The sequence below is a fragment of the Thamnophis elegans genome, chromosome Z, assembly GCF_009769535.1.
Source record: "Thamnophis elegans isolate rThaEle1 chromosome Z, rThaEle1.pri, whole genome shotgun sequence".
Classification (NCBI taxonomy): domain Eukaryota; kingdom Metazoa; phylum Chordata; class Lepidosauria; order Squamata; family Colubridae; genus Thamnophis; species Thamnophis elegans.
Window position 1 is genome coordinate 26,753,817 of NC_045558.1, and position 16,889 is coordinate 26,770,705.

Here is a 16,889-nt window from a genome sequence, read left to right on the forward strand (position 1 = left end):
TGGGAGATAGAATGGGGGGGTCGGCTTGTCGCCTGCCAAAAGCCCAAGGAGTGGCTTATGGTCAGTGACAAGAGTAAAGTGCTGACCATACAGATAGTCATGGAATTTTTTAACCCCGGACACTGCAGCCAGAGCCTCCTTGTCTATCTGGCTGTAGTTGCGCTCCGCTGAGGAGAGTGTCCAGGAATAAAAAGCCACGGGGGCTTCTGAACCATTTGGGAGGACATGGCTCAGAACCGCCCCCAGACCATAGGGGGGGGGGCATCACACGCTAACGTCAGCGGCAGCTTGTCACTGTACTGTACTAAGACAGCCGCTGATGTAAGCGTGTCTTTGACAGCACTCTAAGAGGACGTCCCCCAGGGAGGAGGGAATAGCAGTAGCAATAGCAGTAGACTTATATACCGCTTCATAGGGCTTTCAGGCCTCTCTAAGCAGTTTACAGAGAGTCAGCATATTGCCCCCAACAATCTGGGTCCTCATTTTACCCACCTCGGAAGGATGGAAGGCTGAGTCAACCCTGAGCCGGTGAGATTTGAACCGCTGACCTGCTGATCTAGCAGTAGCCTGCAGTGCTGCATTTAACCACTGCGCCACCTTGGCTCCATAGGGAACCACCCTATGCACCCCCCCGATAGAGAGACCCAAGGCAGGAAACCAATCAAGACCAAGCAACGCAGGGAGGGAATTTTTTACAATTAGAATGGGCAGGCGCCCATGAAAGGTCCCGTAGTGAACAAGGATAGGGAAAGAACCCAGGGTGGGAATGAGAGTCCCCTGGTAGTCCCTAAGGGAAGTGTCCACAGGTTGTAGCTGGGCACAGGAGACATGGGGACACAGGCGGGAGAAGGCGGCCCAGGAGATCAGGGAGCGGGAGGAGCCAGAGTCCACCTCCATACGGCAAGGCTGACCTTCCAGTTGTAGAGAGGCAGAAACCTTTCGGGCTCCGGCGGACGCCTGGCTGACGGTTTCACCGGCGATCTCCGGCTGGTAAACGGTGTGGTAATCTTCAGCCCGCTGAGCAGGCCGCAGCGGTTGGCGGCACGGCTGCGTTTGGGATGCGGCTGGCTGCTGTAGGAAGGACAGCGCAGGTAGAGAAGCACGGCAAATCTGGGCAATGTGCCCTTTTTTATTGCAACGACGGCAGATTGTGCTCTTAAACGGGCAAGCCGTGCGGGCATGGCGGCCACCACAACCCACGCACAAGGTTGCAGCAGGGGCAGCAGGAGGTGGTGGTGGTGGGCGCCTAGGCTGCTCCCTGAGCTGGCCAACAACCTCATTGCAGGGGTCTTCAGGTGGCAACAGTTCATCGACCAGGCAGGCTTGCGTGGCAGGTGGAGGGCACCCCGGCATCGGAGGAGGAGGTGGCGATGCCAGCTGCAGGCATTGCATGTCGGCCGTGGACTGCTCAGAGAGTTCCGCTGCTCTGGCAGCCTCCATGGCCTGCTGCATGGTGATGTCGTGGTGCCGCAGGAAGCGGCTTCTCAAATTTATGTCCTTAACGCCGCACACAAATTGTTCAACCAAGTTCTCGTCCAAATTCTGGAAGTTGCACTGGGCCACTGTTACATGGAGCGATTCCAAAAATTGGCTGATGCTCTCTGTTGGCTTCTGGATGCACCGGCGGAAGACGAAGCGGCAAGTGATGTGGGACGATGCCGGGGCGTAGTGGCCCTTAAGCCGGGTCATGAGCGTGTCCCAGCTGAGCTGGTATACTGGCCGCAGGGCGGCTAAGGCTCTGGCTGACGCGAATATCGCGGGCCCGCAGCAGCTTAAGAAGCAGCTGCATTTCTCTTCTTCTGACTGATTGTGGTTCTTGGATGCAATCAGGTAGCATTCGAACCGCTCCATGAAACCTTCCCAGGTTTCACCAGCAGATCCGAATGGTGCGAAGGGCGGTAAGGTGGATGCCATGTTCGCCCAGGTTGAGACAGTTCAAATGGAAGTAGATAGGAGCGGAGAAAAAAAAATTTTTTTAGCGTTCGTGCACCGGCGGTTTAGACGCAGCTTGAGCGGCTGGTTAAATTCTTTCTCGTTCCTTGTCCTAGGCTCTGCTACGGGAATCGCTGTATCCCATCCTCGTCGCCAGTTTTGATGATCGAGGGTTGAAGGGAAGACGCGAGAGCCAGGACTTCCAAAAAGACAAGGTTTATTTCAAACAGAGTAGTGACAGCGATTCGAAACGTCAAAATCCGCGCCAAGGTATTTATACAACATTTGTTTAACTGGGAACCAATGGGCGGCCGGGTAGCAGCCAGCAACTGCTGATGCAGTACCCTGGCCAATCAGAACGGTTTGGCAGGCTAGCAACAGTCTATGCTGCGCCTTGACCAATCAGGGCTCAGCATACGCTGTTGCTGGCCTCCTGGTCGTAACTGAAGGATTTTATTAATCCTCAACAGGTGGAATTAAAACAAGGTTAAAGATATCAACTGAAACTAAAAAAGAAAAAGAACGCTCAACTAAGTCAAAGAACAATCTTTCAATATTACTGGACTCATGGATGTCATGGAGTGAGAAAGCAAATAATGATGTATATTATGATGAAATATTGTAAATGTTATGACAGATATCATGATATAAGGGCAGAAAGATTTAGAAAATATCACTGCACAAATTACTTACTGTTTATAAATGATACAGAAAACCTATGTCCTGAAATGTCCTGTGACTGAAACACTATAGTCATCTCATTTCCTGGAGTAACTGTAGGCCCTGGAGTTGAGTTTCCATACCCAACAGCTAAAATGGTGTCTTCCTGTTCTTTATCTCTTCCTCCCAGTATCTGGAGGACAAATGATAGTATATATGTAAAGCAGTAGGGTAATTTTCATTGATACTGATTTATATTCTGATCCCTAAATATAAATGAGATTATAATAAAGACTTTACCAACTCACTAAGTGGAATCCAACAGAATGATATTGAATATATCAAACATTCACAGATTATTCACAAAATAGTTGTCACAAAATCTAAATCTTCTTCATAGCTGTGGTTCACCAATGCACACGGTAGGGAAACTTTATACTTGGTTCCTTTAGGTTCATGTGGCATTTTATATATCAGTGCATGTAGGAATGGGTTGCTGCCGGTGTTACTGCCTTTTTGCAACAGGTGCGCAGTGTGCGCATGTGCCCTCTTCAGTGTAAATTGTTCTGCGCACATACGCAGAACAATTTACTGTGAACTGCGTACATGCAGTCGCTAAAATCTAAAATGGCAGCTACGAGGGAACTGGTTTGGGGGCATGGCAGGTTTAGGTCTCTGCCGGTTCTGTGACCTAGGCCTGAATTCTACTACTGGTTCAGCCAAACCGGGCTGAACCAGCAGCAACCCCCTCTGAGCGCATGTACATCTTGAATCATTTGCCAGTTAAAAATCTCTGTCCTTTTTATTTATTTTTAAAGTTAGGAAGCAAATATATGTTGGAACCATCCATCTTTTCTTCATCTATTTATGTACCAACTGTTTTTATAAACTTCAACTTCAAATCTTTATTTGGTCACAGTCAGCACATAAAATACAGAAATCATAGTAACTTAAAATAGAATATAAGAGAAAAAAAAATCACACACACACACAAACACATATAAATATGCTAAAATGGATTTTAAACTTAATGGATTTTAAAATACTAATCCTATATGTTGTGAGATTTATATCCTGTCTTTCTTCCAAGTACTCAAGACAATATACATACTATTACCTACTTATTTTTTTCTCTTAATAAACCTGAGGTAAATTAGATCTCTAAGAATGAATTGGAACATGAGCCTCTCTGTTTCTAGGCCAACACCTTAATTACCACATCACAGCCAAATATAGAACTAGGAAAAAAAATCCACCCAATTCTTTTTTTAAAGAATTACTGATTTTTACTTTGATTTATGTGTTATATTATAGCACCAGTAATTTGGTGTAATTGATAGCAATTGCTCAGGAAGACAAATTGTAAGAAATTCTATACCATAGAAGAAATGGCAGTGAATGAGAAGCTGCTTCTTAGGCTTACAAATCACCATTACCTTCCCAAATACTTACATTACAATTTATGTCCACCTTGCAAAGTTATGTGCTTCATTTATTTCTTAAAGAATATATTTATTAATTCTTGGGTTTATTCTGTTTGACCTTATTATTGTAAACCACCCACTCCCACCCACTGGGAGCTGAACAGTATGCACAAACACATTGTTATTTTAAAATTCAGACATAACTTCACATTTTGATATACTTTTGTGGCACAGGAAGAATTGTTGACAATCTTGTTATATTAAAAATAGAAATTAAAATTAAGATATTCATCACTATTTATAATGGCAAGATTTAAACACCAAAATGTCTTGACTATGTGAATATATTTCAAGGAATGAAATAGCAAATGCCATTTCAGCCCTTTCATTTTTTAAGCAAAGAATAGTTACTCAGTTACTCATGACTTCCTACATTTTGACAAATTATGTTTGCCCTTTAGCAACAAGTGGGAGTTATGTAGTTTGTACAGCCTGGCTATTGTACAGTTTTGTACAATGATGACCAAAGTTTTGCAAATTCTTTTTAAAAAACTATCAGCTTTTAGGAATTGTGAACATCCCTACGCTTCAAATGAAATGCCTTATATACAAATATATTTATATATAATCAATAAACTAAAAAAAGTTTTATTTTGAATATTTTCAGATACTAAATGAAAAATAAACAAAAGCAGACTTTCAAATGGATATATAAAAATGTAACCAATTTTGAATCCCCACAATATTGATCCATTCTATATGAATTTCCTTTAGAACAGTGGTTCCCAATGTGAGGCTCAGAATTCCCAGAATTCCTCCTCTCGTTCTTCATCTTGATGATGTACAGACGGGCGAGGGGAGGGAGCTGGAACCAGTTCTAAATGGCACTATAGATTTGTGGAACCTCTTCTATAGAAGAGGTTAGAACTGGCAGGAACCCACTCCTGACTGCAAATTTTAAGAACTGTAACCTCAAAACTTCTGAAATTGAATTAGACAGTGATAGATTAAGGAACCATTTATTCTTTACAAAACTATTCTGGCAGTATCCATTGTTACCTGGAATCTGGAAATTGTTATCTGGAATCTGATCAAAGATTATTTCACAATGTTTGCTCTCATGGGTAATTACTGCCCTTGAGCACCTGGTGGAACTAGGAAAGATTTCTGGCCAATAGCGAAAAGTTATGGTACCATTTTCTTTATGAAGTATGCCATCACATCCTGCAAGAATAAGGAATGATTACATCACAGAGTGGTTTTTAGTTATGCAGACAAATAAAAAAGATTGTAATGCATAATAATGTCAATACATTTTATAATTAAATAATAAATTAGCAATTCTTTCTAAACTCTAGTAATATTAACAGCAAAGTTGCACTCTCTTCTTCTATTTATTGATCATGTATATTTTTTCTTGAAAATAGTTTTTTTTAAAAAAATTGAAAGCCATTTTGGAAATGGTTGATTTTTTAAAAAATAATTAGTATTCTGAGAGTTTTTGTAGATTGTGTAAATGAACTTGAATGCTAGGTCTGGAAGCCAGCCTTTACATTGGCCTTTCAAGCCTGCCACATTTTCTACTGTGGGAAAATGGGAGGGAGAATTGTATGGAGTATGGGTACTATAAAGTCAAAATAAAATTGCTTTCTCTGGAAGCTAAGGTCAATTTGCCCTGCACTTGCCCTGCACCTGGATGGGTGTGCTTGAGAAACATCTCCCATTTGGGCCTTGTGATGGACATGTGGGTGCTGGGCAGGCTCTTGAACCTTCAACTGGGTCGGAAAACCTGAAAGCTTTCAAATTTTGGTTTTCCCAGATGTGCCAATATGACATCTCTAATAAAATGGAACTTAGAGGAAACTCAAGTCTCAGAGTTTTCTTTTGTTGGGGGTGATATTTGGAACCCTGACATTAACCCTAATCTTGACACTGAAGTTGAGCTCTCAAATCCTAATTCAAATCATGATTTTAATTCAAGGTAAAAACCAAAACTCAGCATTCTAGGCTTTTAAAGACTGGAACCAGTGACAACTATTCTATTTCATATCTGGATCAGGAATAAATTCCTGGGCAGCAACCAACAATGGTGTAAATGAAGAAGACAAGACCGAGTGGCTGTTGTGTTTCCCTCCCAACAATTTGGCCAGTGTTCCATTGCTCAGGCTGCGGGGTCAAATTTTACACCCCTCAGATAGGGTTCGCAACTTGGGAGTCCTCCTGGACCCACAGCTGACTTTTGATCATCGTTTGTCAGCTGTGACCAGGGGGGCATTTGCCCAGGTTCGCCTGGTCCGCCAGTTGCGACCCTACCTGAACCGGGAGGCCTTCGCAACAGTCACTCGAGCCCTTGTGACCTCTAGGCTGGAATACTGCAATGTGCTCTACATGGGGCTGCCCTTGAAGTGCATTCGGCGACTGCAGTTAGTCCAGAATGCAGCCGCGCGAGTGATAGTGGGCGCACCGCGGTTCATCCACATAACACCTATCCTCCGCGAGCTGCACTGGCTACCTGTCGATCTCCGGGTGCGCTTCAGGGTATTACTTACCACCTTTAAAGCCCTCCATGGTAGTGGATCTGAGTACTTGAGAGACCGCCTCCTGCCGATTACCTCCCTCTGACCAATTAGATCACACAGATTGGGCCTCCTCTGAATTCCATCCGCCAGTCAATGCCGACTGGTGACTACGCGGAGGAGAGCCTTTTCAGTAGCAGCTTCGACCCTGTGGAACGACCTCCCCGTCGAGATTCGCACCCTCACCACCGTCCAGACCTTCCGCACAGCCCTCAAGACCTGGCTATCCCGTCAGGCCTGGGGATAAGTTTCTAATTCACCCCGCCCGAGTGTTGAGTGCTGAATGAAAGTTGTGTTTTACTGTTTATTTTATTCATATATTGTTTATGTTTTTATATTGCACCCCCCCTTTCCCTATGAATGCAAGCCGCCCTGAGTCCCCTCAGGGAAAAGGGCAGCCTATAAATCCCAATAAACTAAACTAAACTAAACTAAACTAAACTAAACTAAACTAAACTAAACTAAACTAAACTAAACTAAACTAAAAGACAAGGCAATGTTGAAACAAGCAAGGCAGAATAGCCATTGGATGTTTCAAGGTTAAGATGCATAGTCCCCAAAGCTCAAGGAGAGCACAACAGTTGCAAGAGTCAACAATGGGAGGCAATGAACTGGTATTTGCCAGCTACTTGCCTGACTCAGGTGCTGCTTGACTAAAGGGCTTATTCTTCCTGTTAAATTCTCCTTAACCATTCTTCTACAACTGCATTTTTGGTCTCATCAAGTAAGTGAAGAATGGGAATTGAAGAATATTCTCAAGGGAATTTGAAAAATAGACTGCATGAGTTTGGTTTGGGCAAACTGTGTGTAAAATAAATGAAGTCCAACTATGGAGTCCAACTATTTATTACATTCCAACTATTTGGACTGTAATAATCAATGGGCATCTAATTTAAAAGAAAGGAAATCATGTTTGCTGGTGTGGAAAGTAAAGATCACTTGTTTGAATGTTTTTTTTTTTTGCCTAAATAGCTTTCCCTTTGGTGCTTTACAGAAACATGAGCTTTTGATTTATATTTTTTGCTTGGAAATTGAAATCCATATAAACAGAGGTAACAAACTGCATGGCCATCTAAAATCAGAAACTCATTTTTGTAGCACATATCAGAAATATAAAAGCCTCCTTGTTCTCTACAGATGATTGATTACTCACATTGATGGTATTCCCTCTGGTGCTATCAAGAGCCAGGAACAATGAGTAGAACTATTGTAAGGATGTGGGTAGTTTGGACTTGAAATAATTCCTCTTTCAGCTTGTTTCACATCACCATTGGCTAAAATGAAATGTGAGATATTTGAAGAAAGATGAATGCATACTCAAGAGATATGTAGATGTACCAATGTCATATAACTTCGAGATAATTTTGTAATAAAAAATCATCAATATTAAAACCTTAGTAGGTGTATGTACATGTGGGAAGGACCTTAGAAGACAGGTGGAAGAGCCACAGATAAGAGCCGTGATGGCAAACCTATGACACGGGTACCTGAAGTGGCATGAGGAGCCATGACATCTGGCATGCATGGTGTTGCCCGTCCCTCTTCCAGGTTTCTGGTGTGCATGATGATCAGCTGGCCTTTGTGCATGTTGCAGTGATGGAAACTGGAATAGCTGGTCTTCCATTTTCCACTATGAGCCTGCATACTGGCCAGCTGATTGTTGCATGCACATGCACACCAGAAACCTGAAAGACTAGCTGGCCAGTGCACATGAGCGCGCCAGAAACCAGAAGTTCATTTTCAGGCACGCACATGTGCCCTAGGCAGCTCCTTTTCCGGGTTCCAGGTTTTGGGTTTCGGCACTTGGTTTTGCCATCACTGTACCTGAGAATCATACAAGTGGTTTTGGACTGTGAAGTTAGACATTTATGGAAGGATATTTCCAACATCAGTCCTGATTCAGAATTCTCCTAGGGAAGGGAGTCACAATATGTAGAACATCTTCTCAGATATTAATCGCAGTTATATATGTATTTGCTTTAATAATGTCAAATTATAGTCTTCTTCCAGGATTACCTCCCAAGGCAATACTTATATCATTTTCTAACAACTTAATAGTAATACCAAAATAATAAAAAGTAATATTTAAAAAAATAGTATTGAATATAATTATATTACAGAGCCAGTTTGGTATAGTGGTTAAGGGCATCAAGGTAGAAACTGGGAGACAATGAATTCTAGTCTCAACTTAGACCCAAAGCCTACTGGATGACTGTGGGCCCATCACTTTTTCCATTTGTATTGATGATCAGTATATATCATAGATTGCCTAAATTCTAAAAATCATTGATAAATCATAAGCTCCCTGCCATACTACATCTACATCCCATTCTTCCTCAAACTTTGCAAAAGAATTATGTTTTTAGATATCACTGGAAAAATTGTCAGAAGTGTTACCATTTAAATTCATTCTGAATTTGCTATTTAAATTCATGTGTCAATTTTGTTTGAAATGAAAACAAAATGACAAAACTGTCTGAACATAAGGTAAAGATAACGGATCCCCTCACATAAATGTGCTAGTCGTTCCTGACTATAGGGAGCTGTGCTCATCTCTGTTTCAATGCCAAAGAGCCAGCGCTGTCTGAAGACATCTTTGTGGTTATATGGCCGTCATGACTAAACACCAAAGGCACATGGAACGCTGTCCTACCAAAGGTGGCTCTTATTTTTCTAGTTGCATCTTTACATGCTTTAGAACTGCTAGGTGGGCAGAAGTCTGAGCATATGCACCTATTTTTAAAGTAAAACCACAATAATATCATACATGACCATTTATATAACATTTATATATTTTACCGTTACTTGCATCTTAATTACAAGTATATGTAATTTCGAAGCAGGCCTCTGAGTCATCTTGACTTGTTACTATAACTACCATTATATTGTTACCAGAAGACTTAACTTGAGTGCCAGATGTCACCATACCACAGAGTTTCACCAATACCATTTTGAACCTACAATAAATCAATGAATCAAGCACAGCCAGGACTCCTCTAGAAAAGACTGTTCATATTGTAGAGCCTTATTTTAATTTTTACATAAGTATTTTTAAAAGGCGTGTTTTGAAATATGCTTTTCCATTCAAAATAGTAAATCACCTTGGCTTAGAGAAGAGATGGCTTTTGTATTGTTTCCAACATTTTAATTTCTCGTGTTCTCTTTTGTGGTAGCCGGTTTCATAGTACACACTTTTTTCAAATTCTAAATAATGTACTTACTGCCAAATAGTTCAAACCACAGTTCTTGCTGGATACAAAATTCAAGTCATTGATGTTGAGGGTAATCCAAATGGCAACAGAATTCTCCATTAACATTTTAATTTGTGCAGGGAATGATTCGGGTAGTTGGGAAAGGACAATGTTCCCACAGTACCACTAAGTTCACCTCCATGCTCTGGAATTATGTTAAAAAAGAGATCTCCTCACATCAATTTTTTTGACTTTAAGTTTTTTTTTTTAATGGAACAAAGAAGTTACAATGATACTCAGGACAGAAAATAAAGAATATTGAAATTGCTCTCTTCACTTCATTTAAAAGCTATATTGTAAAACTCAGTTATATTGCTGTATCTTCTACTACAGTATACATACTCTTTTATTTGATATATGACAGCAACTAGTATGGTAATCACATTTCAGGAATATATAGTCACTATTATGAAACAATAATGAAAAAAATTCAGATAGCATACAAATTCAGAACTCCCCAAACTGTACTTTATCCCTTTTCTGCAGCAAATGAAACTTTGCATATAAAAGAAATTTGATATGTATAGAAATGTGTAAAGAGGTTATATTTTACCGTCAGCACTGGCAGCAAAATGCAACCTGAAAGCCTTGAGCATTGATGGATTCATCAATGACAAACTTGATATAGGCCAAGTTACTAACAGTGTCCACATCAGCAGGTATAGTAGCATCATAGCATCTACCTAGTAAGTCCCCTGAAGATAAAGTAAAAGAAAGCAATCTAACATTTGCTATAAATGTAGACAGGCCCCAGTAAAGTGACGACAATTGAGTTCATGGTTAAATTAATCCTGGCTTATCAGGAAAAGGGAAAAAAACCCCACAATATTGAATTTCTCTCTCTGGTATACAGGTAGTCCTTTACTTATGACCACAACTGAGCCCAACATTTATGTTATTAAATGAGTTTTGCCCCATTTTATGACTTTTCTTGCCACAATTATTAAGTGAATCGGTGAACTTGTCAAGTTAATAACACGGTTAAGTGAATCTGGATTTCCCATTAAACTTTGCTTGTCTCAAGGTTACAAAAGGCAATCACATGATATTGGGACACTGCAACCATCATAATTATGAATTTTGATCACATGGCCATGGGGATGCTACAATAGTTGTAAATGTGAAACATGGTCCTAAGTCACATTTTTCAGTGCCACTATTACTTCGAATGATCACTAAATGAACTATTGCAAGTTTAGGACTACCTGTACTTGTGTGTTTTTTTTCCATAATGAAACACCAACTTAGGAACAAATGATTATCAAACTTCCTTCTGAACCTAGAAGCATTTCTGTTTCAATCAGGGTTTGGCTATTTGTGAGAACCTCAGATCTTTTTTTCTTGGGACGTAACAGCACATCACAGAATATTGGTAGGTAAAAAAGGTTGAAGAAAAGCTTAGAGAGTCTAAAGAAACAGAAAGAGAAGACAATGGAGTCATAGTTGTCATTTCATGGATAAGCTTAAGGCCAACAATAATTTCTGGTTTTTTTATGGCAAAGTATAGTCTATGTCAGGGGTGTCAAACTCAAGGTCCGGGGGCTGGATCTGGCTTGCGGGGTGCTTAAAGCTGGCCTGCAGGGCCACCCTGGAAACAGCGAAGGACTGGCCCACAGTGCATCTACCAGCGAAAATGGAGCTCAAGAGGGCCAGCCATGCTCCACTTTCATTGCCGGAGGGTTGCAGGAGGCCATTGCAACCAAAAATGGAGTTCAGGAGCCGGTTTTCTCTGGCAAAGCGCTCAGGCCGCCACAGGTTCCTCAACATGAGTGATGTCAAGCTGGCCATGCCACACTACTCCCTGCTGCCCCAAGGTAAAAAGCAACGCTGATGCAACCCTCAATGAAATCAAGTTTGACACCCCTGGTCTATGTAATAGTTTGCTATGGAAATGTTAACTTCTTCATTGTTATCACTTAGGAGATTTAAAACATTTATCTCCACAAAACTTTGAAAAATTCCCAAGAATATCTTAGACAAAATGGCATGCAGCCACGTGTAACATTTGATGGCATCATTCAAGTAGCAGTTGGGAATAGTTTTCAAGGGCTGGAGGGTGGGTAGATGTAGGCTAAGAAAATAAGCAACAAGAGTGTTAAAAAAAAAAGTAAATCTACCCATTTGAATTCTAGATACGGTGAGAAACAATAGTCTGTATCTAATTGTATCTGCCATTAAAAAGCCATCTAACAGTGGAAGAAATTCCATTATCCTGCTGTAAATCCCTGTGCAACCCTATATCTACTCAAGTAGATTTAAGTACTCTTCACAACAGATATAAAGTGTGGCCAAGGAGAAAAAGAGATTGAAAAGTATTTCTATTGCACAACTAAAAATCCATGTAATGTTGGCCATAGCTCAAAATATGCCTTTTAATTACCCAATAAGGCATGAGAGAAAAAGATATGGTATTGATTCACATACCTGTCACTCTATTTTCTAGAATTAACAAGTAGTTTTTGTGCATTTTAGTGAGTGATGAATATCTAGTGCTTCAAAGCTAATGGTAAGATAATGATTTCAGGTCGAGGGAGAAACCATTCACATAATAAATGATCAGGATAGTAAAGTTCAGAAAACCCAATACTTTAAGTGAGTCCATTTTGTCTTGTCAGCGTGCCACCACTTGCCACTGAAAGAAACAAAGATGTCTGCTAATCAACCATAGAACCTGTCCTACATTTCCTTCCCATGAAAAAGGACAAAATGTATTTCAGCGTGACTGTACTATACTATAGAGAACAAGATTTAGATCTAGGTTGCTAGTGTAGTGGTTAAAGCACCAGGCTAGAATCAGGAAGACCTAATTCTAGTCCTGCCTCAGGCATTAAGCTAGAGAGCTGATTTGGGGCCAGACACTCACTCTCAGCTCTAAGAAGGGAGTGACAAACCATTTCTAAAAATCTTGCCAAGAATACTGCAGGGACTTACCTATGCAATCATTAAATGTCTGGACTGACTTGAAGAATCATCACTATCACTATCATCATTATCATTATCATCATCATCATCATCATCATCATCATCATCATCTGCCACTGACTCTTCAGGTGTGAGTATCTTAGATTCTATACCTTTTGTATAGTATAGTAATGCTTTTCAGAGCATTTCCAGTCTTGCCTCTTTTATTCTGTGCAGTGCTTTTGTGCCATGCAAGCATCTTCACTATTTCTTCTTGGGATTGCAAAATTAACTGGCTGGGACATGGGGGGAATGATTATGGAAATTCCCCTTTCAGTCATCTCCAAAGAAGAAAGACATTATATATCCAGAAAATCTAGGAATAGGAATGAAGACATCTGGGCATAATTATATGTTAAGAGCATGAAAGAACTTCATAGGTACCACATATGCATTTCACAATGACCAGGAAAATGAAGAGAGTTCTCGCCAATTAAGAGAAGTCATTAATGAAAAATTGAAAAAAATTCTCCATTCTAACACATTGAGAAATAAATTGGGTTTTAAATTGGAAGTAATCTGGTTGCTGAGATTCGTTTATTGTATTTATTCTATTTAAATAAATCTTATTAAAGAAGTCTCTTTAATCTTGCCTTTGATTGAAATCAGTTGCTGAACACTTGACAGTGATTATTCCAGGGAATGCGGAAGCCTCCTGGTGTTCACTTCAGAGGAAATGATATAAAACTGTATTTGTAGCATTTCCTTTAAAGTAGCAGCTAAGAACATTCATTGCCCTAGGTGCTGAAGAATTTCTCCAAATCATCAGTATCATCAGTTCATATTTTGCCTTCCACCATTCAATCCCAATTTTTAATGATTTTATAATTGCATTATTCTAGTATTTTTAATACTTATGCAAATATTTTTGAAATGTACGTCAAAAGTGTAGTCTCATTTTAAATACTTTTTTAAAAAAATCCCATAATTAATAACGTTCTGAAATACTAAGATTAAACATATTGGAGCAATGATACAGAAATCACTTTCATTACTTGGTGTATTTCAAAGGATTAAAGAACCTGACGAAGATGATTTATTGTAATCTTTAAAACCAGTTCATGGATTTGTCTTTATACCCTTAGATTTTAGGATCAGTAAAATCTTACGCAAGGATTAAATGTACATGGCACCTCTTGAAAATCTAGCTTTGAATCCACGCCGTCTCTCCAGACTATTTGATTGGAATCTCATATATAGGGAAGAACCAGAAGTTCTCTGAAAGCCCAGCATAGAGGTCTCACATAGTTTAATGATGAGCTGAGTTGCGGAATCAGCCCCATCTCGTAATTCAAAATAATCTAATGTGCAACTGAAAGAAGACCAAGGGAAACTGAGTCAAATATTTACTTAAAGTAGGCAAATGTAACCTGGAAACCACTTCTACTGATAGCGCCATCTAAGACAAACTTTACCCAAAGAAGATGTCCAGTAATTGAGGTATAATCACTGGCAAAGAGTTCCCACAGTACAGTCCCATCAGAGGAACACTGGAATCACCTTCCCTAATTTCTATGTAGCCTCTGGTACAGCATTCATTTTCTTCCACCTGAAAGTCCCTGAAAGGATTTTAATTTTTTTTTTAGTATTTTTTTAGTATTTTATTAATATTTATAGGCCGCCCTTTTCCCCACGGGGACTCAGGGTGGCTTACATAAAATAGGGAGGGGGGTATAAACAATAAAGAGACATTTTTTTTTAAGACATTTGAGACATTTTATTAAGACTTATAGGCTGCCCTTCTCCCTGAGGGGACTCAGGGCGGCTTACAATCACAAAGGGAAGGGTGTGCAGTAACAAGAGACAAACAATAAGTGACCAAGAATAAAATGATAAACCACAACATGCATTCAACAATCAACACTCGGGCGGGTAAATTGGAAACCTATCCCCAGGCCTGCTGGGAGAGCCAGGGGAGGCTCCAGGCCTGCTGGGAGGGCTGTGCGGAAGGTCTGGATAGTGGTGAGGGTACGAATCTCAACGGGGAGATCGTTCCACAGGGTCGGAGCTGCAACAGAAAAGGCTCTCCTCCGTGTAGTCGCCAGTCGACATTGACTGGCGGATGGAATCCGGAGGAGGCCCAGCCTGTGCGATCTAATCGGTCGGAGGGAGGTAATCGGCAGAAGGCGGTCTCTCAAGTATCCAGATCCACTACCATGGAGGGCTTTAAAGGTGGTCATCAGTACCCTGAAGCGCACCCGGAGACCAACAGGTAGCCAGTGCAGCTCGCGGAGGATGGGTGTAATGTGGGCGAACCGCGGTGCGCCCACTATCACTCGCGCGGCCGCATTCTGGACTAACTGCAGTCGCCGGATGCTCTTCAAGGGCAACCCCATGTAGAGCCCATTGCAGTATTCCAGCCTAGAGATCACAAGGGCTCGAGTGACTGTTGCGAGAGCCTCCCGGTTCAGGTAGGGCCGTAACTGACGGACCAGGCGAACCTGGGCAAATGTCCCCCTGGTCACAGCCGACAGCTGATGGTCAAGAGTCAGCTGTGGATCCAGGAGGACTCCTAAGTTACGGACCCTGTCTGAGGGGTATAAAATTTGACCCCCCAGCCTGAGTGTTGGGATGTCGGCCAAATTATTGGGAGGAAAGCACAACAGCCACTCGGTCTTGTCCGGGTTGAGTACCAGTTTGTTAGCGCTCATCCAGCTCTTAACGGCCTCAAGGCCCTGGTTCATCACGTCCACCACTTCATTGAGTTGGCACGGGGCGGACAGATACAATTGTGTATCGTCCGCGTATTGGTGGTATTTTATCCCGTGCCTCCGAATGATCTCGCCCAGCGGTTTCATGTATATGTTAAATAGTAGGGGGGATAAGACCGAGCCCTGCGGCACCCCGTATGTTAGGGGCCTCAGGGACGATCTCTGCCCCCCGACCAACACTGACTGCGACCTGTCCGAGAGGTAAGAGGAGAACCACTGCAAAACAGTGCCTCCCACCCCCACCTCCCGCAGTCGTCGCAGAAGGATACCATGGTCGATGGTATCGAAAGCCGCTGAGAGGTCAAGGAGAACCAGGATGGACGCATGGCCTCCATCTCTGGCCCTCCAGAGATCATCGGTCAATGCGACCAAAGCGGTTTCTGTGCTGTAACCAGGTCTGAAGCCGGACTGGAAGGGGTCAAGATAACTAGCTTCCTCCAAGGCCCGTTGAAGCTGGAAGGCCACCACCTTCTCAACGACCTTCCCGATAAAGGGGAGGTTGGAGACAGGACGATAGTTGTTTAAAATGGCTGGATCCAAGGATGGTTTCTTCAGGAGAGGTCTCACCACCGCCGTTTTAAGTACGGCAGGGAAGTGCCCCTCCCGAAGGGAGGCGGTCACGACCGCCTGGATCCAGCCATGTGTCACCTCCCTGCTGTTGGCAACCAGCCAGGAGGGACACGGGTCCAGAATACAGGTGGAAGCACTTACAGCTCGAATGGCCTTGTCCACATCCCCGGAGGCAACATCCTGGAACTCAACCCAGAGATGGTTTGCCAAATAATCCCCCTGTGTCTTGGCTGGATCTACTGCGGTGGAGTCCAAGTCCGACCGAAACCGAGCAACTTTGTCCGCCAAGAACTGGGCATAGTCCTCAGCCCTACCCTGCAAGGGGTCTCCCACATCCCTCTTATTAAGGAGGGAGCGGGTGATCCTAAACAGGGCGGCTGGGCGTGACTCGGCGGATGCAACCAAGGCGGAGATATGCGTTCTTTTGGCAACTCTTAGTGCCCGGATGTAATCCTTGGTGCAGGTGGTCAGAAGTGCTCGGTTCGCCTCGGACTTATCGGACCTCCACAGGTGCTCTAGGCGTCTCCTCCGGCGCTTCTTCTCCCGGAGTTCCTCGGTGAACCAAGGAGGTCTCCGGGATCCACTGACCCGGAGGGGCCGTAGTGGCGCAATCCGGTCAAGAGACTCCGATGCCGCCGAATGCCAGGCGGCAACCAGAGCCTCCGCCGAACTGTGGGCGAGAGCGTCAGGAATTACCCCAAGCTCCGTCTGGAACCTCAAAGGGTCCATAAGTCGCCTGGGGCGGAACCACCTGGTCGGTTCCTCCTCCCTACGGTGGGGGTTTGGCCTCCGGAAGTCAAGCCT

General features: G+C 42.6%; 1 protein-coding gene across 1 annotated transcript in view; it reads right to left on the reverse strand.

The window, feature by feature from the left end:
* Positions 1–16,889, reverse strand: part of CUBN (cubilin) — a 187,038-nt gene that overhangs the window by 36,883 nt on the left and 133,266 nt on the right. Inside the window, 10 exon segments of the mRNA XM_032235067.1 lie at positions 912–1,562; positions 5,076–5,240; positions 7,654–7,664; positions 7,746–7,866; positions 9,814–9,841; positions 10,423–10,538; positions 12,268–12,306; positions 12,309–12,358; positions 13,931–14,116; positions 14,220–14,363. Coding sequence (XP_032090958.1) covers positions 912–1,562; positions 5,076–5,240; positions 7,654–7,664; positions 7,746–7,866; positions 9,814–9,841; positions 10,423–10,538; positions 12,268–12,306; positions 12,309–12,358; positions 13,931–14,116; positions 14,220–14,363 — 1,511 coding nt within the window.